At 47.2% G+C, this 26,517-nt stretch overlaps 1 protein-coding gene and 1 non-coding gene across 2 annotated transcripts; both read left to right on the top strand.

Moving 5' to 3' along the window:
• Window positions 1-1,016: 1,016 nt before the first annotated feature.
• Window positions 1,017-25,173, top strand: TRPV2 (transient receptor potential cation channel subfamily V member 2). The gene is made up of 15 exons (XM_049777013.1): window positions 1,017-1,060; window positions 3,602-3,920; window positions 6,289-6,422; window positions 11,360-11,650; window positions 12,708-13,006; window positions 16,378-16,551; window positions 16,895-17,050; window positions 17,219-17,311; window positions 17,569-17,639; window positions 18,144-18,309; window positions 20,018-20,084; window positions 20,308-20,633; window positions 22,033-22,160; window positions 22,999-23,078; window positions 24,967-25,173. Exons 2-15 carry the CDS (start codon window positions 3,718-3,720, stop codon window positions 25,059-25,061), a joined length of 2,283 nt encoding a protein of 760 aa, XP_049632970.1. The 5' UTR covers window positions 1,017-1,060; window positions 3,602-3,717; the 3' UTR covers window positions 25,062-25,173.
• LOC126015185 (U6 spliceosomal RNA) lies at window positions 10,226-10,332 on the top strand. The gene has a single exon (XR_007498076.1). It is a non-coding gene; the product is annotated as a U6 spliceosomal RNA (small nuclear RNA).
• Window positions 25,174-26,517: the final 1,344 nt, after the last annotated feature.

Here is a 26,517-nt window from a genome sequence, read left to right as displayed (position 1 = left end):
CAGTGATGCTTGGGGACCACCAAGTCTGGGGGAACCATGCTGGGAACCCGATAGGGGGAATACAATGAGTGTGCCTTTTGATCTGACTCCTCAGGCCCTGGTTTTTGTTCTGAAAAATGTCTCCAAGCTGTTTGGTAAGGCACATATGGACTATGAGGGTGAAAGTGGAGCAGGAGAGGAGCAGGGAAACCAATATGGAGGATGCAGAAAGTGTCCGCTTGGACCACACAAATTTGGGAGCTGGAGCTGGAACTACCCGTGGAGTAGATTTGAGGGACTAAGGAAGAGAAAGGGATCCGAGGGCTGCTGTGTCCCCAAACTCCAAAGCTGAGAAGATACTAAGTTAGGGCAAGAAGTTTGGTTTTTGCAGTACTGGCCAATACCCCCCCTGCTGGCTTTATCTAGGGAGGCCTTTAAGTAACGGAAGTCAGCAGGCTTCAGGACCCTGGAGACAGGAGAGAGGTGGGAAAGTGCCCCTAAGAGGACTAGTAGGTGCAGTCTCAGGGCTGAGCCCTCCTCCTCTCCAGGCTGTTACAACGGTTCTTTTGCACCACCAAGGTTGATCACCCCACTGCTTGCCTGCACCACATGGCTGCTAGGTGTCATGTGTGGTGGGGAAGGCGAGGAAAGCAGGTTTCAGAGCTGCAGGGCAATAATCTCCCAACCCACCCCAGGCCGGGTGGAAGCTGAGGAGGACCCCAGCACCCACATGTTGCCTTGATTGCACCTCCCGTCCCCATCTGCACCCTCTGTGGCTGCCTGAGCGCAGGGAGGAGGGGCCTGCTCAGAGAGCAGGGTGTGGCCGGCCGGACACTCCGATGACCAGCATGTGGTGACAGGGGCCGGCAACCCCTGCCTCCCCAGTATGCGGCCGTTCCAGGTGGGCTGCGGGTGCAGATCCTGAGACCCCGCGCCCCGCGGGCCATTGCTCAGAGCAAGTGGAATCTCCGGGGGAACCTCTGGGGGCCCCGCTGCCACCAGCTCGGCTTCACTTCCTTTCTCAGCCCCAGTCGCTCCGAGGCGCCGCGACCCAACCCTGCGGCCGGCTTCGGCCCCGAGGGTAAGTCAGCGGGCGGTCCTGGGGGGTGTCCGAGGGTGCGGGTCCCCGAGGCTGACAGGAGGATCCGATGGGATCCGGTGGGCTACCTTCTGCTGCCCTAAGCCGTGCTGCCTGCTGCTGGGTGCTGATGGACGTGCCCACCGTCCAGATGTGCAGCTGGCACACAGCTGCCGCTGCGGGAGCTTGGGAGTGGCGGGCTGGGAGCTGCCAGTCAGGTAGGAGGAGGGAGGAATCAGGTCTATAGAGCAGGAGACACTGTGGGGTTAGGAACGCAGAAAGATGGTGGGACCGAATTGCAAGCGTAGATCAATTATAGAGAATTTACTTGCATGTGTGCGTGCGTGTGTGTGTGTGTGTGTGTGTGTGTGTGTGTGTGTGTGTGTGTGTGTGTGTGTGTGTGCTTTCCCTGGGTTCCATTGCAGATTCCAGCAACAAGCCAACACCCCCTGCAAGCTGGGCAGTGACTAGGCCCCACTTCCCCTGCTTCTGTGGGAAATGCCCCACCCAAGTCCCCAGGAGCCCACGGCTGGACACAAACCCACCCTTCTGCCGTCACCACCCTCCACGGCTATCTCACACCCATCTCTGACTCCTTTCTGTGCCTATCCACTGGGGGTCCCGGCTTTTCTCCCTCCATCGGCATGTGCTTGGGCTGTGGTTTCACTTCTCCACCGTGCGTTGGTGCTATCAGCTGAGCTTCAGAATCCATCAGGGCCTGAAGTTGAACAGCCTCAAGACAGAGTCAGTAAGAAGTCTCCTTAGGCCTGTTCTGGTTGGCTCTAGAGATCCTAAGATGGAACCCAGAGTCGGCATTTGATGCCTTCAGAGATGTGTCAAAAGGAAAATAAAGAGTTCCCTAAGATTTTGAGAACTGAAGAGAACATTAGGGCTAGGCAACTGGGATTTAGACCTGTGCCAATGACTAGAGATCAGGAAGTCACTTTCCTTTTCTGAGCCTTAGTCGTCATAGAAGCAAAGTAAAGAGGCAGACAGACAGACTGGTGGTTTCCCAACGGTTCTTGGTCAGGCTGGGGTGTGACTTGGGGGACCATATGTGGTGATAGGGCTAGAACCTGTGCCAGCCATATTCAAGGAATATGGCTTTCACAACATTTTATCTCTGAGGCCCACAACTGTAGATTCAACTGTTGTGAATCTTGGCTATCGGCAAGACTTAGAGGAAGATGTAGAGCTGTTGTATAGGGTTGGATAAAAACAGATTCATCATGTTGGGCTAAAGGCCTGCAAACTTTTCAGATATCAGTTCTTCTTCAAGGAATGAGTCAGGGATAGTCTTTTAGTGAGACCCTTTTTTATGATTTTGGGGCCACACACAATGATGCTCAGGGATTACTCGTGGCTCTGCTTTGGAATCATTCCTGGAAGTGCTTGGGGGAACTATCTGGGTTATGAGGGATCAAACCTGAGTCAGCCACATGCAAAGTAAGTGGTCTATCTCTATTGCTCTGGCACTTCTGTGACACAACCCCTTTAAGGAGGCAGCCTCATGGCCAGCACCACAATTAAAATGTGCTCAAGGGGGTGGCGCAATCGGTAGGGCATTTGCCTTGCACGTTTCTAACGTAGGAAGGACTGACCACGGTTTGATCCCCTGGTGTTCCATATGGTCTCCCAAGCCACGAGTGATTTCTGAGCACATAGCCAGGAGTAACCCCTGAGCATCACTGGGTGTGGCTCCCCCAAAAATGTGCCCAGGCCACAGCCAGACATGTGGCCAGCTTAGTCATTGCAAAAACTGAGTGAGAGGGTCCGGGCGGTGGCGCTAAAGGTAAGGTGCCTGCCTTGCCTGCGCTAGCCTTGGACGGACCGCGGTTCGATCCCCCAGCATCCCATATGGTCCCCCAAGCCAGGAGCAACTTCTGAGCACATAGCCAGGAGTAACCCCTGTGCATTACCGGGTGTGGCCCAAAAACCAAAAAAAAAAAAAAACTGAGTGAGGGGAGGGGGATGTGAGAAGCAATAAATAATAAATAAATAGGGGCCGGAGCAGTGGTGCAAGTGGTAGGGCGCTTGCCTTATGCGTGCTAACCTAGGACAGACCCTGGTTTGATCCCCGGCACCCCGTATGGTCCCCCAAGCCAGGAGCAATTTCTGAGTGCAGTCAGGAGTAACCCCTGAGCGTCACTAAGTGTGGCCCAAAAACCAAAAAATAAAAATAAATAAATAGATAAACAAGATAAAATAAAGAGGCAGCTCCTGTTGATTCCATTGTTCCTCTGTTTCCAGATGTGAAGCTATGGCCTCCTTCATATCTCTTACTCTCTTTTTTCCTTTTGATGGCCTGAGCTCCTTTACAGTGGGTTGGTCTATTTGTTCCCAATTTCTTTTTTTTTTTTTTTTTTTGGAGGGGGTGTTACACACGGCAGCGCTCAGGGATTACTCCTGGCTCTATGCTCAGAAATCACTCCTGGCAGGCTTGGGGAACCATATGGAATCCTGGGATTCGAACCACCATCCTTCTGCATGCAAGGCAAATGCCTTACCCCTATGTCCCCAACTTTTAAACTTCCTTTTTCTTAGGTCCCAACCAAAACTAGGTATTCTAACCAAAGCCTGGGGCTGGAAGGAAGGAGCAACACTGATATCTCCAAATTCCTACAAGTTCCAATTGCAAGAAACAGCTGACTCCCTTCAGAATGACCTCCTACAGCCCTCCTGCTTTCAGGCTAGAAACATCAGATGGAGGCCAAGAAGATGGTACTGAGGTGCAAAAAGGAAAGCGGGGCTCTGGTGAAGGGCCACCTCCCATGGAGTCATTATTTCAGGAGGAAGACCGGAACTTCTCCCCTCAGATCAAAGTGAACCTCAATTACAGAAAGGGAAAGGGAGCAGGCACCAGGTGAGACAGCAATTGGTTGTGAATCACAGGGTCCTTCACCTCATATGGAATACTTGTCCTTAAACTTAGTGGACTGTCCATTCTTCATGGCCTTCAGCTCTTTTATCTGACTATGATGGCTCCTGGGCATAATTGGGCCTTAAATCTAGGATTAGAATATATATATATATGCATATATATACATATATATATATACATACATGCTCGTCCCTCACAAGGACTCTGATGATAAGGGCTGCGGTACAAACATGGGAGCAAAGAATAGAGATTGTTTTTGTTTGTTTTACTTTACCCAGCAGTGTTTAAGGATTACTCCAGGGTAGAATGGGGTATTGGTTGGGGGACTAGGTGGTACCAGGAATTGAACCCTGATTGTTTCATACAGATGAGTCAAGTGCTATACCACTGAGTCACAACCCCTAAATATGAGGATAAAAAAGCCCCCAAACGTGGAGTCCTCTGCACAGGTCACTCAATACCCTTCAGTAAATGAATCTGTGCCCTTATTGACATAGAAGTCCTGGCCTGTGATACAACCCTATGACAGTGAGTGCTTTGTTTGAGTGGCCATTTCCCCCAGTTGGACTACCCAAATGGCTTCCAAACCTTCAAGCCCTCTAAGTCATGTGGTGGCCATGTGATGTGTGAGCGGATGATGGCACGTCTGGTTGGGCATAAAGCAAACCACAGTTTCCTGGTTTGGAGGCATACAGCTAAAAACCTAATTTCAACAATCCCCACCTTCATCAGAGGTGTCAACCCTTATGAAATGGGCCTTATTCATGGGACATGTGAAATTGGGGCCTGAAAGTTCCTAAAGTACTATATCATCCTCAAGAATAAACATTGTTTATTCTTTTTTTTTTTTTTTTTTTTTTTTTGGGCCACACCCGGCGGTGCTCAGGGGTTACTCCTGGCTGTCTGCTCAGAAATAGCTCCTGGCAGGCATGGGGGACCATATGGGACACCGGGATTCGAACCAACCACCTTTGGTCCTGGATCGGCTGCTTGCAAGGCAAACACCGCTGTGCTATCTCTCCGGGCCCGTTTATTCTTTTTTTTTAACATTGTTTATTCTTTTATATCTACTGATTTTGATGGTAAGAGCCCTTGGGGCAAACTGGGCTTTGGATAATAATGCATCTAACAGGGATTGTAGCACTCTTCTCCTAGTCACCAGACTGTGTAGAGTCTAAGATCTATAGGCCCTTCTGGGATCTTTTCGAGAAGTGTAACTTGTAAGAGATACTCCAGCCAATTTCTGATAGATCTGGGGCCCTTTATCTTCTGAGAAGCCTCTCATTATCTTCTCAGTATCTTCTGAGAAGCCATCTAGAATTTCTCTGGGAGTTAGGAATCAGGATCAGGAATTTTACAGACCCCATAAAAGACCAACATTTCACTGTGTGAATTTGGACACTTCAGGTTATCTCCTTGCCTCATGGGAAATTATAGCTCTTGACTGCTGGGGCTGAGGTGGAGAGAAAAGGTATAGATGCTTTCTTTTTTTTTTTTTTTTTTTTTGGTTTTTGGGCCACACCCAGTAACACTCAGGGGTTACTCCTGGCTATGCGCTCAGAAGTTGCTCCTGGCTTGGGGGACCATATGGGACACCGGGGGATCGAACCGCGGTCCGTCCAAGGCTAGCGAAGGCAAGGCAGGCACCTTACCTTTAGCGCTACCGCCCGGCCCCATAGATGCTTTCTTATTTGTCCATAAAATCCTAAAAGGACAGGCTCTTTTTTGAATTACTGTAGAGGACCATACATAGTACACCCATCCTCTATTAGTCTGTGGGTATTGCCTGTAGACCAGGCATAGATCCCAGCTCAATATCTATGAAATATTTAATATTTATTTATTTTTTGAACCCTTCTCCTATTTATTTTATTTTATTTTTTATATTTTGGTTTCTGGGCCACACCCCTTCAAATGGTTGTGCCCTGAAGGCCCGATCTTGAGAATGATGGCTAGAATTTGGTGAGTGAGAGCTCCCTCTGCAGGCCTGACTCCATTTCAGTGGGTACACTTAATTTTCACAAGTTCCTGGGCTGAAATAACTTAGATAATGAGACTGTTCTATGATCATCAAGGCACCTAGGAAACAAGAAGCACTTGATACAAGTGATGCCTGGAAACAGGAAAATCCAGTGGATTTGTGCCTTGGAAGAGCCCCTCCTCCTGGAATTCTGAGCACTTAGGATCTTCTTGTTCAGCCCTGTCAGGAAGTACTGGAGCTTCTCCAGTACTTGGTGATTGTACTGCGTTTAGAGGCCTCTCCAAAGGGGCACCCTGGGATAGGGAGTTTCTGGAGAGGGGAGGGTTATGGTCCCACTGCAACATGATTCATGAGCCATATCCTCCACAGCCAGCCTGATCCTAACCGCTTTGACCGTGACCGGCTCTTCAGAGTGGTTGCCCAAGGTGTTCCCGAGGATTTGGCTGGGCTGTCTGAGTACCTGTGCCGGACCAGCAAATATCTTACTGACTCAGAGTACACAGGTATGACCCGACCTGCTGACCAGAGCCTCCTCATCCTGCTGGCTATGTGAGGCTGGGTTGACTGAGTGGTTTGGACTGTGATTCAGAGCAGAGGGCTTGTGCTCAGAGGAGCCTTTCTGTAAGAAGGCTTGAGAAAAACCTGTGGTTGGAACTCCAGGCTGGACTCCTAGTTACTACTCTGGGTCTCTGGGTTCATAACCTAAACCTCTTCTCTTCTTCTCCCTCTCGTTCTGCTCCTTCTCTTTCTTCTCCTTTCTTTCTTTCTTTCTTTCTTTCTTTCTTTCTTTCTTTCTTTCTTTCTTTCTTTCTTTCTTTCTTTCTTTCTTTCTTTCTTTCTTTCTTTCTTTCTTTCTTTCTTTCTTTCTTTCTTTCTTTCTTTCTTTCTTTCTTTCTTTCTTTCTTTCTTTCTTTCTTTCTTTCTTTCTTTCTTTCTTTCTTTCTTTCTTTCTTTCTTTCTTTCTTTCTTTCTTTCTTTTTCTTTCTTTCTTTCTTTCTTTCTTTCTTTCTTTCTTTCTTTCTTTCTTTCTTTCTTTCTTTCTTTCTTTCTTTCTCTCTTTCTCTCTTTCTCTCTTTCTCTCTTTCTCTCTTTCTCTCTTTCTCTCTTTCTCTCTTTCTCTCTCTCTTTCTTTCTTTCTTTCTCTCTCTCTTTCTTTCTTTCTTTCTTTCTTTCTTTCTTTCTTTCTTTCTTTCTTTCTTTCTTTCTTTCTTTCTTTCTTTCTTTCTTTCTTTCTTTCTTTCTTTCTTTCTTTCTTTCTTTCTTTCTTTCTTTCTTTCTTTCTTTCTTTCTTTCTTTATTTCTTTCTTTCTTTCTTTCTTTCTTTCTTTCTTTCTTTCTTTCTTTCTTTCTTTCTTTCTTTCTTTCTTTCTTTCTTTCTTTCTTCTTTTTTTTTTGTGGTTTTTGGGTCACACCCAGCAGTGCTCAGGGGTGATTCCTGGCTCCAGGCTCAGAAATTGCTCCTGGCAGGCACGGGGGACCATATGGGATGCCGGGATTTGAACCGATGACCTCCTGCATGAAAGGCAAATGCCTTACCTCCATGCTATCTCTCTGGCCCCAACTTTCTTTCTTTCTTCTTTATTTCTTTCTTCTTTCTTTCTCTCTTTCTTTCTTCTTTCTTGCTTCCTCCCTCCCTCCCTCCCTCTCTCCCTCCCTCCCTCCCTCCCTCCCTCTCTCCCTCCCTCCCTCCCTCCCTCCCTCCCTCCCTCCCTTCCTCCCTCCCTTCCTTCCTTCCTTCCTTCCTTCCTTCCTTCCTTCCTTCCTTCCTTCCTTCCTTCCTTCCTTCCTTCCTTCCTTCCTTCCTTCCTTCCTTCCTTTCCTTCCTTCTTTATTTTTTTTGGGCCACAACCAGCGGTGCTCAGGGGTTACTCCTGGCTATCTGCTCAGAAATAGCTCCTGGCAGGCACAGGGGACCATATGGGACACCGGGATTCGAACCAACCACCTTAGGTCCTGGATTGGCTGCTTGTAAGGCAAACGCTGCTGAGCTGTCTCTCCGGCCCCTCCCTCTCTCCCTCCCTCCTCCTTCCCTCCCTCCCTCCCTCCCCCTCCTTCCTTCCTTCCTTCCTTCCTTCCTTCCTTCCTTCCTTCCTTCCTTCCTTCCTTCCTTCCTTCCTTCCTTCCTTCCTTCCTTTCTTCCTTCCTTCCTTCCTTTCTTCCTTCCTTCCTTCCTTCTTTTCTTCCTTCCTATCTTCCTTTTCCTTTCCACACCTGGTGCTGCTCAAGGTATATTTCTGGTTCTGTGCTTATGAATCATTTATGGCAGTGCTTAGGGGGCTATATGAGATTCTGAGAATTGAACCCAGGTCAGCTGCATGAAAGGAAAATGTCCTACCTGCTGTACTATCACTCTAGCACCTTTTTTTTCCCCCTCAAAATAAAGCATTGCTAAGATACAATGGTCAAATACTTCACAAATCTTAACTCATTCTAGCCAAAATCTAAAATCTTTCTTCTTTGAGCTGATTAGAATAATTACAAGTGTAAAAAAAAAAAAAGAATAATTACAAGTGTACCTTCTAGAAGATTCAAATAGGAATGAAATTAAGCTATTATCTGGACTTCTACTATTGGTTTGCAATACATCTTTAGGAACTTTTAAAGTGCTTGAGATAAATATTTACACAAACAGGATCTTGCTCTGCATCCTAATTGGTAGTGTGCTTCACACCAACTTTTTTTTTTTTTTTTTTTTTGGTTTTTGGGCCACACCCGGCGATGCTCAGGGGTTACTCCTGGCTGTCTGCTCAGAAATAGCTCCTGGCAGGCACGGGGGACCCTATGGGACACCGGGATTCGAACCAACCACCTTTGGTCCTGGATCGGCTGCTTGCAAGGCAAACGCCGCTGTGCTATCTCTCCGGGCCTGCTTCACATCAATTTACTGCATCTTTGTTTTTATTGGTTTGTTTTGATTTGGTTGGGAATACTCAGAGCATACTCCTGCCTCTGCATCGGGTGTCACATCTGGAGGAGCTAAGGAGGCTATATGGAATGCCAGAATTGTACTTAGGTTGGCCATATGCAATGCAAACACCCTACCTGCTATACTATCTATTGATGTGGCCCAAACACTGTATCTTGTAGTAATTTTTTTCAATACATGGATCTCTGACTCAGTCATTTTGGCATTGCATTTTTTTTTTGTTTTTGTTTTTGTGGTTTTTGGGTCACACCGGCAGTGCTCAGGGGTTATTCCTGGCTCCAGGCTCAGAAATTGCTCCTGGCAGGCACGGGGGACCATATGGGGCGCCGGGATTCGAACCGATGACCTCCTGCATGAAAGGCAAATGCCTTACCTCCATGCTATCTCTCCGGCCCCGCATTGCACTTTTTATTTCGCAGATATGCTATAATTCAGTTAACTTATTTTCATTGATAGTAGTTAAACGTTTGATAGTTTTTGCTTGGTTTTGGGGCCACAGGATTACTCCTGACTCTGCTCACAGAAATCATTCTTCTTGGTGGGGTTGGAGAGACAGCACAGCAGTAAGGCTTTTGCCTTGCATGCAACCAACCTGGAATGGACCTGCGTTCGATTCCTGGCATCCCATATGGTACCCTAAGCCTGCCAGGAGTAATTTTTTTGGAGAGTCACACCCGGCTGCGCTCAGGGGTTATTTCTGGCTCTATGCTCAGAAATTGCTCCTGGCAGACTCGGGGGACCATATGGGATGCCAGAAGTCGAACCACCTTTCTTCTGCGTGCAAGGCAAATGCCCCATCTCCATGCTATCTCTCCGGTCCCCAGGAGTAATTTTTTTAATTAAGTAATTTATTTAGGGTGGCTTTTTTTGCCACACCCGGAAGTGCTCAGGGGTTATTCCCAGCTCTGTGCTCAGAAATCGCTCCTGGCAGGTTGGTGGGGGGGGGGAACCATGTGGGATGCTGGGAATTGAACCCGAGTCCGCCCCAGGTTGTCATGTGCAAAGCAAAAGCCCTACTGCTGTGCTATCTCTCCGGCCACCACCAGGAATGAATTTTGAGCATAGAGTCAGTAGTAACTCCTGAACACCGGTGAGTGTGGCCCAAAAAACCCAAAAACAAACAAACAACAACAACAATAAAGAAATAATTCTTGGCAGACTCAAGGGGACTATACAGGATGCCAGAGACTAATGTGGGTCAGTTGTGTGCAAGGCAAACGTCCTACCCACTGTTCTACTACTCTGACCTCAGCTTTTGATAGTTTTTGACTTTAACATATCACATATAAAACATTTTAAGATTAATTCTATTTGATTCTTACAACAGCCCTAGAATATTTCTTTTCCAGTGAAGACACTGAGGTTAAGAGACCAGCTGACGTGCTCACTTCGGCAGCACATATACTAAAATTGGAATGATACAGAGAAGATTAGCATGACCCCTGCGCAAGGATGACACGCAAATTCCTGAAGCATTTTGTATTAAAAAAAAAAAGAGGGCCCGGAGAGATAGCATAGTGGTGTTTGCCTTGCAAGCAGCCGATCCAGAACCTAAGGTGGTTGGTTCGATTCCCAGTGTCCCATATGGTCCCCCGTGCCTGCCAGGAGTTATTTCTGAGCAGACAGCCAGGAGTAACCCCTGAGCATCGCTGGGTGTGACCCAAAATAAAAAAAATAAAAAAAAGGGGGCCTGGAGAGATAGCACAGCGGCGTTTGCCTTGCAAGCAGCCGATCCAGCACCAAAGGTGGTTGGTTCGAATCCCGGTGTCCCATATGGTCTCCCGTGCCTGCCAGGAGCTATTTCTGAGCAGAAAGCCAGGAGTAACCCCTGAGCAATGCCGGGTGTGGCCCAAAAACAAACAAACAAACAAACAAAAAGAGACCAGTTAACCATATGAAGAAGGCAAAGCCATTAGATGCTGGAATAACAACAGAGATTGCTTGAATGTTCTTGTATAAACAATATTATTCATATGGCTAATTAAATCTTAGAAGTATAAATATTAGTGCAGCAATTATAGTCATATCTGCTCGTATTTTATTTTGTTTTTATTGGGAGGGGGCTATACTCAATGGTGGTACTTGGGACTTAGTCTTGGCTCTTTGCTCAGGGATCTCACCTGATGGTGCTGGGGATGAAACTTGGGTATGTCTCATTCAAAGCAAGTACTTAACTCCATTTTTTCCAATCTATTGGGGTTATTTTGCTTTTTTTTTTTTTTTTGACTTTTGAGTCATACCCAGCAGTGCTCAGGGCTTCTACAGACTCTACTCAAGAATTATTCATGCTGGTGCTAGGAGACCATTCAGAGTACTGGGGATTGAACCTAGTCAACTGTGTGCAAACCAAGCCTTTCCAATCCCTGTTGATATTTTAATGTCTATTTACAGCATGGTTGTGCTCCTACCAGTGCAGGTGTTATATATATCCTCCCAGGAGAACTCTGTAGCTTGGACTCTCTCCAGTGCTTCAGGTCTTAGCATCCTGTACCCTTTTTCTCTCTTCTCCTATAGAGGGCTCAACTGGGAAGACTTGCTTGATGAAGGCTGTGCTTAACCTTCGGGATGGGGTCAACGACTGCATCCTGCCACTGCTACAAATTGATCGGGACTCTGGCAATCCCAGGCCCTTGGTGAATGCCCAATGCACTGATAAGTACTACCGAGGCCACACTGCTCTTCACATAGCCATTGAGAAAAGGAGCCTGCAGTGTGTGAAGCTCCTGGTGGAGAATGGGGCCAATGTGAATGCCCGAGCCTGCGGTGACTTCTTCCAAAGGAGCCGTGGGACTTGTTTCTATTTCGGTGAGATGTTCCTGGAAAACTGGAGGCATAGAGGGAGTAAAGTTTTGCCCATAAGGTCACATGGTTAATGTGTTGCAGAGCTGACCTTTAAATTCCTTCTGTGAGGTCATTGCTACTGTGAGGCCTGTGTTTCTATTAGTCTGTTAGTAGAAGCAATTTGTTTGAAGAAATGCTTTGCCTTGTCTAGAAAAGGAGGCTTTCCATATACTAGCCCAGAGCAGGATTAGGGACTGATTGCTAAAACTGTTGTGTGGCATGCCTGGAACGATGGCATGGAGGATAGAGCATTTACCAGATTTGATTAACCCAGATTCGATCCCTGCCATCCATACAGTTTCCTGAGCCTGCCAGGAGTGCTGTCTGAGTGCAGAGCCAGGAGTAACTCAAAAAATAACAATAATAAAAACAACAACCACCACCACCACAAACAAGAAACTGGTGTGTGGCAAAACCAGACCAAATAGGGTACAGAGAAAGATACATCCATATTAGGTGTCAGTAGGCCAGGTTCTGTAAAAGATAAGTAAAAAGAGTTAGGGGAGAGGGGTCTTGCTTGGCTGCCCCTGTTCTGCTCCCTTAGGTCATGAGATTTTTTTTTTGTTTGTTTTTTGTTTGTTTTTTGGGCCACACCCTGTGACGCTCAGGGGTTACTCCTGGCTATGCGCTCAGAAGTTGCTCCTGGCTTCTTGGGGGACCATATGGGACGCTGGGGGATCGAACCTCGGTCCGTCCTAGGCTAGCGCAGGCAAGGCAGGCACCTTACCTCCAGCGCCACCGCCCGGTCCCAGGTCATGAGATTTGATTCCTCTTCCCAAAGGTCAGAGCTGGACAGGCTGCCCTCACCAGAGCTCTTAGGAAAAGTCATAGCTACCCTCAGGGGACCCAGGCTTGTCTCCCCTCCCAGTACAGATCTGGTTGGGCCCCCTGCCCGGATGTAATGTTTACTTCTGTCCTATGAGAATCTGACCCTCTTCTAGGAGTTCTGAATGTCATGCCCAAGGAGCATTAGGAACAGGCAGGTGGAAACTGAGAGACAAGCTGCCCTCTTGTACCCTAGGAGAGCTACCTCTTTCACTAGCTGCGTGCACCAAGCAATGGGACGTGGTGTCCTACCTCCTGGAGAACCCCCACCAGCGTGCCAGCCTGGAGGCCATCGACTCCCAGGGAAACACAGTCCTGCATGCCTTGGTGATGATTGCAGACAACTCAGCTGAGAACAGCGAACTGGTGATCAGTATGTATGACAAGCTCCTCCAAGCTGGAGCTCGTGTCTGTCCCACAGTGCAGCTCGAGGACATCACCAACCATCAGGGCCTCACACCCTTGAAGCTGGCTGCCAAGGACGGCAAAATTGAGGTGAGTTTATGAACCATTTTTCTCCCTTTTCCGGGAAGATTCAGGGGTGTTCACTCCACCTTTCTATTTGAGCACTCTTTTTTTTTTTTTTTTTTTTTTTTTTTTTTTTTTTTTTGGTTTTTGGGTCACACCTGGCAGTGCTCAGGGGTTATTCCTGGCTCCAGGCTCAGAAATTGCTCCTGGCAGGCACAGGGGACCATATGGGGCGCCGGGATTCGAACCGATGACCTCCTGCATGAAAGGCAAACGCCTTACCTCCATGCTATCTCTCCGGCCCCTTTTTTTTTTTTTTTTTTTTTTTTGGTTTTTGGGTATTTGAGCACTCTTGCTAGTAGGTATGTTTTTCAGCATGCACCTCTAATATATTTGTTTACTAGTGGTATATAAGTCACTAATGGTTTATCTGACATAAGTGTTTATTAGTGATATACGAGCTACTAATAGTTTATCTAACATAAAAACTTTTTCATGAGGCTGGAGTGATAGCACAGTGATAGGGCATTTGCCTTGCATGCAGTCCACCCAGGGTGGACCTGGGTTCCATATGGTCCCCAGAGCCTGCCAGGAGCAATTTCTAAGTGCAGAGTCAGGAGTAACTCCGAGCGCCACTAGGTGTGGCCCAAACCCCAAAATAAATAAATAAAACGTTTTAAAGAAAACCTTTTCTTTTTCAAAACAGGGACTTTTTTTTTTCTTTTTGCCACATCTGGAGGTGCTCAGGGCTTACCCTAGCTCTGTACTCAGAGGTTCACTCCTGACAGTGTTTGGAGGACCATATGGGATACTAAAGATTCAACCAGGATTGGTTGCATGCAAGGCCCTATTCATTGTGCTATCCCTATGGTCCTTCAGGGAACTTTTTAAGTTATTAAATTTTTTTTTTTTTTTTGGTTTTTGGGCCACACCCATTTGACACTCAGGGTTTACTCCTGGCTATGTGCTCAGAAATCGCTCCTGGCTTGGGGGGACCATATGGGACACTGGGGGATTGAACTGTGGTCTGTCCTATGCTAGCACTTGCAAGGCAGACACCTTACCTCTAATGCCACCTCTCCGGCCCCAAGTTATTGAATTTTTTTTTTTTTTTTTGGTTTTTGGGCCACACCCGGTAATGCTCAGGGGTTATTCCTGGCTATGCGCTCAGAAGTTGCTCCTGGCTTGGGGGACCATATGGGACACCGGGGGATCGAACCTCGGTCCGTCCAAGGCTAGCGCAGGCAATGCAGGCACTTTACCTCTAGCGCCACCGCCCGGCCCCAAGTTATTGAATTTTTAAAAAATTTGGTTGTGGGGTCAGAGAGATAGCACAGCCATTTGCCTTGCATGCAGAAGGACAGTGATTCGAATCCCGGCATCCCAGATGGTCCCCTGAGCCTGTCAGGAGCGATTTTTGAGTGTATAGCCAGGAGTAACCCCTGAGTGTCATAGGGTGTGGCCCAAAAACCAAAAAAAAAAAATTGGCTGTTAGAAGACAGCCCTTTTATATTATTTACTTTTTTTTGTTTTGTTTTTTGGGCCACACCCGTTTGATGCTCAGGGGTTACTCCTGGCTAAGCGCTCAGAAATTGCCCCTGGCTTGGGGGACCATATGGGACACACCGCAGTCCTTCCTTGGCTAGCGCTTGCAAGGCAGACACCTTACCTCTAGCGCCACCTCTCCGGCCCCTATTGTTTACTTTTTTTAAAATGGTTTTTGGGTCACAGCTGGAGACACTCAGGGGTCATGTTTGGGCAACTGGATGGGATGCCATAGGTCGGCTAAATGCAAGGCAAGTGCCCTACCCATTGTACATCTTTCAAACTCTTATTGCTTATTTTAATTTATTTAAAATTTATTTAAAATATTGCTTTTTTTTTTTTTTTTTTTTTTTTGGTTTTTGGTTTTTGGGCCACACCCGGCGTTGCTCAGGGGTTACTCCTGGCTGTCTGCTCAGAAATAGCTCCTGGCAGGCATGGGGACCATATGGGACACCGGGATTCGAACCAACCACCTTAGGTCCTGGATCGGCTGCTTGCAAGGCAAACGCCGCTGTGCTATCTCTCCGGGCCCAAATATTGCTTATTTTAATATTAAATTTGATGTTCAAGTTCTTTGAATGGATTATATAGTGATCTCCCAGTTCAACATTAGACAAAAATTGGAATGGAGTTCTTTTGGCCACACCTGGCAATGCTCAGGTATTATTGCTGGCTCTATACTCAGGAGTGCCTTCTGGAGGTGCCTGAGCAACCATATAAGATACCAAGGTCAAACCTGTGTTGTATCAGCCCCAACTTTAGAAAAAACATATGGTATTATTTTTGTCATAGAGTGGTTTTTTGTTTTGTTTTGTTTTGGTTTTGGTTTTTGGGCCATACACTCAGGGGTTACTTCTGGCTCTGAGCTCAGAAATCATTCCTGCCAGGCACGGGGGAGCATATGGAATGGATGCTGGAATTCAAACCGCAGATCCTGGGTTGACCGCTTGCAAGGCAAACTCCCTATCACTGTGCTATCTCTCTGGCTCTCTCATGGAGTTTTTAACATATTTTTATGTATAGAGGTGTCTTTTGTGGGTTTTTTGTGTGAGTGTGTGTGGCTCTTTTTAGTTTTTTTGTTTTGTTTTGGGGCCACACCTGGCAGCATTCAGGGGTTATTCCTGACTCTGTGTTCAGAAATCACCCCTGGCAGGCTCGGGGACCATATGGGATGCCAGGATTCGAACCAGTGTCTGTCCTGTGTTGGCCGTGTGCAAGGCAAATGCCCTGCCCCCATAACTGTCTTATGTTTTAGATTTCCTTAGTTTGCAATAGATACACACTTCTGTGTATCCAGGTAGTTGCTGTTGCATTTTTAGTGTCTAAAACTTAATGTTGTTATAAAGAGTAAATATGGCCCAGTTTTCTTTGTGTCTAGATGTCTTACCCAGTAATCTGATCCTGACATTTAAGATTTCAAGGGTGTACAATCTGTGCAGTTTATACAGGGCCCATGCATAGAATATAGAGATATTTAAGTGCTAAGATAAATGAAGTCATAAATACAAATTTTGCTATTTTATTCCTGCTTAATCACATTTCTGAGATGTGGGAATCTCCCTTTGTTGTCTAAAGTGAAAGTGGTGTGACTGAGGGAAGTGTGCCCCAATTTGGTCTTATTTGTAAAACCAAATTGTTTTGGGGGACACTGTAATAGTATGGTGGGGAAGTTGCTTGCCTTGCACATAGCCAACACTAGTCTATTCTGGCACCACTAGGGAATGTGTATGAGTTTTGCAGTGCTACAGGGGGAGGTGACTATGGAGATACAGGGGTGCTTCCCAGCTTCCCAGATTCCGAGTTCCCAGTTAGTGGAAGTCACACAGGCCAAGCTCACAGGATCCAACCTGCAGATTTTCAGACACATCCTGCAACGGGAGTTCTCAGGGCCATGCCAGTCTCTTTCTCGGAAGTTCACTGAGTGGTGTTATGGGCCTGTCCGTGTGTCACTCTATGACTTGGCCTCTGTGGACAGCTGGGAGGAGAATTCAGTGCTGGAGATCATCGCCTTTCATTGCAGAAGCCCGGTGAGCCTGGGGGGTCTTGTGAGGTGGTCACAATTCAGGGCTGTCTATGGGACCACAACCATTCTGTAATGTGCTGTGTGTGTGTGTGTGTGTGTGTGTGTGTGATTGAGCCAAGGCCTTATTCCATATTCTAGTCCCACCCAACATAGTGATCATGGGAGGCTCCTGGTGGCAACTATCCCTGATATGGACTGAAGAGAAAGACAGTCTCTCCGGAGACATAAGAGAGAGTGGAGGCGGGCAGAGGGGAACTTCAGGTTCCCTATCCCTTTGCTTTCATGTCTTTCAGCCCTCACACAAAACTTTCAATTTGCTGAATGTATCCCCACCTCTTTCGTTGTAGCACCGACACCGAATGGTGGTCTTAGAACCACTGAACAAACTGCTGCAGGCGAAATGGAACCTGCTTCTTTCCAAGTTCTTCTTCAACTTCCTGTGCTACATTGTCTATACGGTCATCTTCACTCTTGTTGCCTATCACCAGCCTTCCCTGGACCAGGCAAGGCCAGGACGGGGGACCTGTTGGGGAAGCTTTCTAGAGCAATTCTGGAAGAAGGGATTGGGGACAGAACTTCCACATTTATCCTACAAAGGGTAACACAACTCTTTGCCTGCTGTTGGGGGAAATGAAGGAAAACTTTAGTCCTACATGAGTGTTTTACTGCAGGGCTTCCTCCAAAAAGTGGCAACTGAGACCCCCTTTCTGCTGCTGGGTCACATCATCATCTTCCTTGGGGCCATCTACCTCCTATTGGGCCAGGTAAGGCTTTTGGAGAAAGAGTTCAGAGCGCTCTCAGCAGGATTCATGATATGTTCCTCCACATCACCTTCTACCCCGCCTCACCCAACTCCCGGTCAAAGCTGTTGCCTTTGCTCTAAAGGTGGTCATAGTCAAATTCCTTCAAAGCTGGGCTAGTAGCCAGGGAATTGGTACCTGATGAGAGGTACCAGTCAGGTATCGCACCAGGTACTGTGGATCTGGTGAGTGGTTCATATGGCCTGTCTTCCTCCCTGCAGCTGTGGTACTTCTGGAGACGCCGGACGTTCATCTGGATCTCATTCATGGACAGCTACTTTGAAATTCTCTTGTATGTGGTACTTCTGCTCTCTTCTCCCCATCTCAGGACTGGGAAAGGCAGTAGTGGTAGCAGGTGCTGGGCTGACTTTAAAGGCAAGAACTCAGGTTAGGCAGTTCCAAGAAACAGAAACCAGGACACAGGCCTGACCCAGGAGTCTGGACGATGGTCTAGTCTGGGGCTCTCTACTCTTCCACCCTGGTCAAATCATGACAGTGATATTTGACCCACTTAGCCTTCTCTCACAACAACTGAGTCTTTATTTGAGTCTTCAGCAGCATTCATAAGTTAGGCTTTAATTGTTAATCTATTTTTTAGGGGAGGGAGTTGAGGCTCACAGGGATTAAATAACTATACCAAAAAGGAGTTGTTTGTATGGTTCCTTGCCTAGGCAGATGGGGAACTTCTTTTCTGTTTGAAGGCAGTAGGAAAAGCAATGGGGAAATCATCCCAGAATAGTGAGGGCTGGGACTGCCCAGGTAGTCACAAACTAACCTGCACCCTGGCCCCATCTAGTCTGCTCCAGGCCCTGCTCACAGTACTATCCCATGTGCTGTGTTTCCTGTCTACTTCATGGTACCTACCTCTGCTTGTGTTCTCCTTGGTGCTGTGCTGGCTGAACCTGCTTTACTACACACGTGGTTTCCAGCACACCGGCATCTACAGCGTCATGATTCAGAAGGTGAGAGGCAGAAGTGACCCAGTCAACCAAACTGCTAAGGGCTCACCCATAATCCCAATAGACTTAGCAGGTAGAGAAGAATATGAGCTTTTTTGTCTGTGTTTCACATACATGCTTGCTCAGTGGTCTGTAATCTGCTTGTTTGAGCAAGCATGCATACAAGTATTCTTGCACATGTCCACACAAAAGCACACCATCCCTGAACACCAATGGGGTTAAGACTTACATGCTAACTCACCTGTGTGCCTATGGATCTGGGACATCTAGGCAGACATCTGTATCTGCATTTATTTTTTTATTCAACAAATATCTGGGAAGGATGTCTTATGGCCAAGCTCTGTCTTATGTGTTAGGAAAATTAACATCATTGACAAGTCCTGCCTCTTCTAAATTATTCAAGGGAAGAAACAGAAGCACTAAGAAAACAAATGAGAACTTAAAAGATGGCGAAACGTTTTGAAGGAACTAGGTAGAACAGTGTGAGGATTATGAGTGGGATGAGGGTGTTTAGGTACAGAGGTCTGCCTGAAGACTTTTCTGAAGATATAAAATTAAGTTGAGACTAGAAAGAGGATGCAGTACTCACCAGCTCAAGGAAGAAATACTCAAATCAAAGGAGCAGCCAAGAACCAGGCTAAGTGGCCTTAGGACAGACTGAGGAGACTGGGGAGAATAGGAGGAAAGTGTATGGAGAGCCTGGGTTAACACTGGTGGGTTACTTTATGAAAGTGGAATTATGTGGTATCTTTTTTGTGACTGACATTTCATTAAGAGAAATGTCCTCAATAGGGCCCGGAGAGAGAGCACAGCGGCGTTTGCCTTGCAAGCAGCCGATCCAGGACCAAAGGTGGTTGGTTCGAATCCCGGTGTCCCATATGGTCCCCCGTGCCTGCCAGGAGCTATTTCTGAGCAGACAGCCAGGAGTAACCCCTGAGCAACGCCGGGTGTGGCCCAAACACCAAAAAAAAAAAAAGAAATGTCCTCAATAATGTTTATCCATGTGGCAGAGTTTTCCTTATTTTTAAGACTGAATATTATTTTAGCTTATATTTCTACTACATTGTTCTTAGCCATTAATCCACTATGGGCTCTTGAGTTGCTTGTTGGTTCATTTGAATAGCACTGCTCTGAACATGGGTGTAACAGTGGTCTCTGAATCTCTTCTCAATTCTCAGGGTGCATACCCAGATAAGGGGTTACTGAGTCATGTGGTAGTTTTCATTTTTTTCCATTTTTTTTGTTTTTGTTTTTGTTTTTGTTTTTGGACCACACCCGTTTGACGCTCAGGGGTTACTCCTGGCTATGCGCTCAGAAATCCCCCATGGCTTGGGGGATCATATGGGACGCCAGGGGATCAAACCTCGGTCGGTCTGTCCTACGCTAGCGCTTGCAAGGCAGACACCTTACCTCTAGCGCCACCTTCCCGGCCCCGTTTTTTGGTTTTTGGGTCACACCTGAAAACACACACAGGGGTCACTCCTGGCAGGCTCAGGGGGCCATATAGGATGCTGGATTCGAACCACTGTCCTGCTGCATGCAAAGCAAACACCCTACCTCCATGCTATATCTCTGGCCCCTCATGTGGTAGTTTTCTATCTAATTGTTTTACCCTCTGTGTGGATAAGAGGAAATCCATGCTTTAAACTGAGGCAGAGTCTGGGGGTTTGGCCCAGATACCCACCCCAGTTTCTCGGCACATGTATTCCAGGTCATCCTGAGGGACCTGCTGCGCTTCCTTCTGATCTATTTGGTCTTTCTATTTGGCTTCGCTGTAGGTAAGTCTCCCCTGTCTACTCATTCCTGATTCTATTGTTGTGGTTTTGAGGTCATATCCAACAGTGTTCAGTGCGCCAGACTGTGCTGGGGATTGAATTCTGGCATGTGTTTATGAATGTTCTCCTTGGCCCTGCCCACCACATCCCTGAACCTCCCTTGCCTGCTTTGAAGATTCTTTCCTGATCTTCCTTGACTAAGGATCTCTCTGCATCTTTCCTGCAGCTCTGGTGAGCTTGAGCCGGGATGTTCCAAAGTCAGACTCCAATGTCACAGAAAGTGCTCGGACGCAAGAGGGGCAGGAGAACAAGGAAATTAGCTCAGTTCCCTATGAAAACATCCTGGATGCCTCCTTAGAGCTCTTCAAGTTCACTATCGGCATGGGTGAGCTGGAATTCCAGGACCAACTGCTCTTCCGTGGAATGGTGCTGCTACTACTGCTGGCCTATGTGCTGCTCACCTACATCCTGTTGCTCAACATGCTGATTGCCCTCATGAGCGAGACAGTCAACAGTGTCGCCACTGACAGCTGGAGCATTTGGAAGCTTCAGGTGCCTCAATAGGCTCCCCTTCTCCAAATTTGGGGCCAATGAGCAGTTCAAGACTCAGCTTAGCTGGGCCAGCTGACCAAAAAAACCAACCAAACAAACAAACAAAAAAAAACACAAAAAACAAAAACGGGCCCGGAGAGATAGCACAGCGGCGTTTGCCTTGCAAGCAGCCAATCCAGGACCAAAGGTGGTTGGTTCGAATCCCGGTGTCCCATATGGTCCCCCGTGCCTGCCAGGAGCTATTTCTGAGCAGACAGCCAGGAGTAACCCCTGAGCTCTGCCTGCTGTGGCCCAAAAACCAAAAACAAAAACAAAAACAAAAACAAAAACAAAACAAACCAAACAAACGAAAAAAAGCTGGGTCACCTGAAGAGCCCTGGCCCTTGTCCATATCTTCCTTTGGCTGTTGTGAGAATGGAGTAAGCTCATAAATCTAAAGCTTTTAGGAGACCACTTAGTAGCGGCTCCTTGTGTTAGTTATCATCATTATCATATTACTTTACAATTAATTATTTGGGGGGCGATTGGGCAATACCTAGTGGTACTCAGGCATTACTCCTGGCTCTGTACTCAGTGAGTGCATGGCAGGGATCAGAGGACTGTGGAATGCCAGGGATTGAACCCGAGTCATCTGAATTCAAGGGATGTACCTTGCCCATTGTACTATTGCTCTGGACCTCCGATTCATATTGTTTCTTAAAGGTTTACTAATGCATTTCACCTTATCTGCTCTGAACCTTACTTGTTAGGCTCAGTTCCAGAATATAAGTAGGTTCTTGCTTCATTGAAGCTTCCATTCTATAGTCAATGTATGCTAAATAGGGTCAGCTTTGTGGGTGTGGAAGGCCTTGGGCTATCTTTGGTGAATTGAAGGTACAGACACCCTTGTAACTAAGGGCTGAAAGGATATTTGCCTACAGAGAAAGGAATAGCTGTTTCTTGACTGAAGGGTAGGGTATGGGCACTTGGCACAGGGTGAGTCTGGTCTGAGAGGCTGGCATCTGATACTGATTTCGTGTTGGCCTTGCTCAAGCCTCCTCTCTAAGACTTCACCTGCAAAGCTTTGCACCTTATCTAATTTGCTCTTGTGCTAATGAGCAGTGTGGACATGGGGTGCAGCAAGTAAAATTCTATCCCTGGGGTATGTAATTTTGGACATGTAACTCTGCAAAAGCAAATCGTTGTAGAGCACTCACCACATTGTCTACTTCCAAGAAAACACCTAGGGTACAGAATTCTTGTTTTGCAAGAGGGAAAACTGAGTTCTAAGGTTAACACTATTCAGATAACTAAATTTTGTCTCAACATTCAAACCTGTGTGCTTAAAATACTAGATGAGATTGGAAAGTGCTTTGGTACATCTCCCTGACTGTTTCTTTTGATTCATCTTTGGTTCCAGAAAGCCATCGCTGTTCTGGAGATGGAGAATGGCTACTGGTGGTGCAGGAGAAAGAGGGTCAGGGCTGGAGTGCTGTTGACAGTTGGCACCAGGCCAGACGGCAGACCTGATAAGCGCTGGTGCTTCAGGTAAGTGAGGGGATAAAGGGTAGAGGCCAATCTCACTGGCCTAAAAACCAGAAACCTATTTCCAGGATCAAGGCATGGTGGGAAGGACAGGGCCAGACTGCAGGGGAGGCCAAAGATACTGGGCCTCACAGGCCTGCAGCTGCCACTGCTGCTTGCTGTGCCTATCTGGTCACGGGCCTGTCCCACGAGTTTAGCTGAAGCTCCCTCCCTGGCAGTTCTTTATCTTTCTCTTGAAAATGGGTACAGTTAAGGAAGCTAAGATAGCAAAAAGATCCTTGAATTATGGCCCAATAGCTTGATTCTGGCTCATGCGCTCTGTTGACTCACTCTCCAGGCTCACTGAGCCTGCAGGTTAGAACTTCTCTATAATGAACAAGTGCTTCCGTGTTCAAGAAAAACCTGGGCAGTGGGAGAGGGAACTTGATAACAAATGTACAATCACTGTTTCCTAAGACAGAAGTTAAGGAAGGGCAAAGTCATGGGCATGTGAAATAGCCACAAAGGATCCCAGAACCCCAGAATCCCAAGGTGTGCCTAATCTAAACTCTTCTCTGAGTGTCTGGGAAATCCAGGTCACTTTGGACAGGCTGAAGGGACAATTGCCCTTCCTTATGCTGGCACTGGCTTGAACACAGCAGTCTGATGACAGTCATGACAGGTATTACATGGAATATTGGGGTCCCGTTGTCCCATGGAGAAACTGAGAGGACCCATCCTTGCTATCCCCGTGTATAACCAAAGTATGTGCACAATAGACCCACTTGGGGGTGCAGAGACCACTCTCCAACAGCAAATCAGAATACACTTTGCTTGCTGACGCCTTCTCTTTTACTCTCAGAGTGGAGGAAGTGAACTGGGCTGCATGGGAGCAGACACTTCCAACAGTGTGTGAGGAGCCATCAGAGCCGGATAGCCCTGGTAAGTCACTATGCTGGCTGGATCTCTTGTCTTGTTGAAGGATCCTCTGTGTGTGTGTGTGTGTGTGTGTGTGTGTGTGTGTGTGTGTGTGTGTGTGTGTGTCCACTTGGCCACAGCATCATGGAGAATATGAAGCCACTTCCTCGGCCACCTTCTAGCTCTACTCTGTACCAGCTCCTCCTGAATGGATTGCCCTCCTTCAAACTGTCTGCCTGTTCCTCTGCTCCTTTCCATTCCTATCTTTGCTGGCCAGTTTTTGGCAATCTCTGAGAGGATCAGTGTTTTTTTCTAGTCCTGCCATGGTTCTGCCTTTAACTTCATTTTTCTCTCTCTCTTTTTTTTTTTTTGGTTTTTGGGTCACACCCGACAGTGCTCAGGGGTTATTCCTGGCTCCAGGCTCAGAAATTGCTCCTGGCAGGCACGGGGGACCATATGGGACGCCGGGATTCGAACCGATGACCTCCTGCATGAAAGGCAAACGCTTTACCTCCATGCTATCTCTCCGGCCCTCATTTTTCTCTTTGATTTTTATTTTCAACTTGTGGGGGCCCCTCCTGGTGGTACTCAGGGCTTACTTCTAGTTTTATATTCAGGGATCACTCCTTCTGGGACTGGGGAACCATATGACCAAGTTGGGATCAAACTCAGCTTGACCATATGCAATGCAAGCACCAGCCTTCATCTTTTGCCTCTTCTCTAATCCCTTCCTCCTGGCCAGACTCCAGTCAGCAACACCCTTTGCCCATTTAGTTTGTAATGGAGTGCCAGACCTAGTATGTGGCTCACAGCAAGGGATCAGAGAATATCCCTGCCTAGCCCACAGCATAGGTGGCATCCCCTGCACTCTGTCCTGAAGGCTTTCAATCCCAAGCCATTGATGTTCCCAGTGTCCATATGTAAGAAAAGTTACTCCATCTTCTTTTCCACATAAGGTCTGTGCTCTCTTCATTCTAGTATGTGGGTGGCTCCAAATGATTGCATCCCACCCTCAGGTCTGAGAAATAGCTCTCTCTACAGAGGGCCTTTTCTAGATTCTACAATAGCTCTCATGTCAAATCACCCACTGGCCCTCCTCCTTTCCTTTCTTTTTCTTTTTCTGATACACTCCTATTTGCTTTGATCTATGGCTCCTACCCTGGTCCCATGACTCCTGACCTCCTGCTCCAAAGCCTGCTAATTTTCCAGGCTCCTTGGGCCCTTGGAAACCCAGGTTTCTTTGTTTTTGGGTCACACCCAGGAGGGCACTCAGGGATTACTCCTAGCTCTGCACTCAGAAATCATTCCTGGCAGGTTCAGGGGACTGTATGGGATGCCACGGATAGAACTAGAGTTAGCTATGTGCTAACCACTCTGCTATCACTCTGGTCCAGAAACCCAAGTTTTATAAAATATTTTGTCTTCCTGAGTCCTGCTGTACATCACTCTTTCTGAAAGTCATCATATCTCTCATCTTGCACCAAGATTCCAAACCCTAGTCCCACACCTACTGCCTGCTGGAGTCTTCAATTGAACAACCCCAGTGGAAAACCTAGGGACTGCCATTCAGGTAGCATGTACCTTCACCTTCTCCTAAGTCAGGCTCCTGCTCACCTTTCCCCCTGGTGGTGTCTCCTCAGCAAGTCTCAATGTCCTGGTTTTTAACATCAAACAGCTGCCCTCTTTGGGGGCACTTAACACTCTAGGGAAAGGCCTGGCAGGAGTTCAGGTAAGGCTCATGTGAGGAGGAGGAAGAGGAAGAGGATGGGGCCAGAACAGAAACTCCAAGATCATGTGCTGACTGTAGAGCATGTTACATGCTCTTACTATGGTTTTCTCCTGCTGGGCCACACCTACCTTCTGAGACCACATCTTTAGGCCCAAGCCACAGCAAGTTTCATATCTTTTCCAGGCAGCACAAAGAAACCTGCCTTGGCCTATTCTCCTCGAAAGGGCAGTGTCTTGGAAGGAAACCAGCTGCCTCTTCAACTCCTGGAATCTCACTGAAGTCCCAGATGAGCTGGAGGGCAGGACCTACAGAGCAAGAAACTGTTCCAACCCCACCTGCTGGTACAGGGACCCATGGGAACAATTCAGGCAAATATAAGAATTTTCTCTTGACTCATTTTCTTGGAAACATTATTTGAGCAAAGTCACTGGGTTATTGGGTGGACGGACATCTGCATATCTCTGTGAGCCCATGTCTGTATCTGGGCTCCACCTTTCCCACTCCTGTAAAGGCAAAAAGATACATTCTCGTCCTAGCTCTGAGCTCAGCTGCTGAGCTCCTTCCCTTGAGTGCACATGCCTGGCTGTACTGTACCTTTTTTTTTTTTTTTTTTTTTGGGCCACACCCGGTGGTGCTCAGGGGTTACTCCTGGCTGTCTGCTCAGAAATAGCTCCTGGCAGGCACAGGGGACCATGTGGGACACCGGGATTCGAACCAACCACGTTTGGTCCTGGATCAGCTGCTTGCAAGGCAAACACCACTGTGCTAACTCTCCGGGCCTTGTACTGTACCTTTTATCTTGGCAAATGCCTGGTGGTGGCAGTGGTAAGAAAAGCCACCTTGTCTCTCTCACAGACTCCATTAACTCTGTAAAATCTCCTGAAGAATGGCTTTCAAAACTTAAGCTGCTCTGCTTATTGCAGGCTCTCTCTCTTACTCTACTAGGCTGGAACTAAGTTCCCCCTAAGCTTTTCTCTTCAGGCCAGTGAGAGGGGCCTCCTGAGACAGATGGGTAGCATGTTTCCTGTACTGTGAAAGCGACTCCCCAGTACATGCAGTATGCCAAAACTACTATCCCTAGTCTGTCATAACTTTGCCCAAGCACCGCCAGCTATTCTCCCATAATCCTTTAACCATTTTCATTAAATTCTTCAGGATGAAGATGAACTTCCCATGTTTGACCCCTTGTCTTGTCTCTGCCTGAGAGTCTACTCTAATTCTTCTATTAAAATCCTACACTTTGGGCCAGGGGTCTGGGGTGCAAGTCTTGTGTGCTTTATTTTATTTTTTCTGCTTTTGTTTTTGGGCCGCACCTAGTAGTGCTCAGGGCTTACTCCTGACAGTGCACTCAGAAATTACTCATGGCAGGGGCTGGAGTGGTGGTGCAAGCCGTAAGGCATCTGCCTTGCCCACGCTAGCCTAGGACGGACTGCAGTTCAATCTCCCGGCGTCCTATATGGTCCCCCAAGCCAGGAGTGATCTCTGAGCACATAGCCAGGAGTAACCCGAGTGTCACCGAGTGTGGCCCAAAAACCACAACCAAAACCAAACCAAAACAAACAACAAAAAGAAATTACTTATAGCAAGCTCAAGGAACATATGAAATGCCAGGGATGGAATCCGGGTAGGCTGTGTGCAAGACATCCTACCTGCTGCACTATTGCTCCAGTCCCTAATCTTTCTACTTTTCCTCAGTCAAAATAAACCTTACTCTTTTGATATAACTTTTTTTTT

This window comes from Suncus etruscus, chromosome 7, assembly GCF_024139225.1.
Source record: "Suncus etruscus isolate mSunEtr1 chromosome 7, mSunEtr1.pri.cur, whole genome shotgun sequence".
Lineage (NCBI taxonomy): Eukaryota > Metazoa > Chordata > Mammalia > Eulipotyphla > Soricidae > Suncus > Suncus etruscus.
Note: the sequence above shows the minus strand (reverse complement) of the source record. Positions and strands in the feature narration are given on the sequence as shown.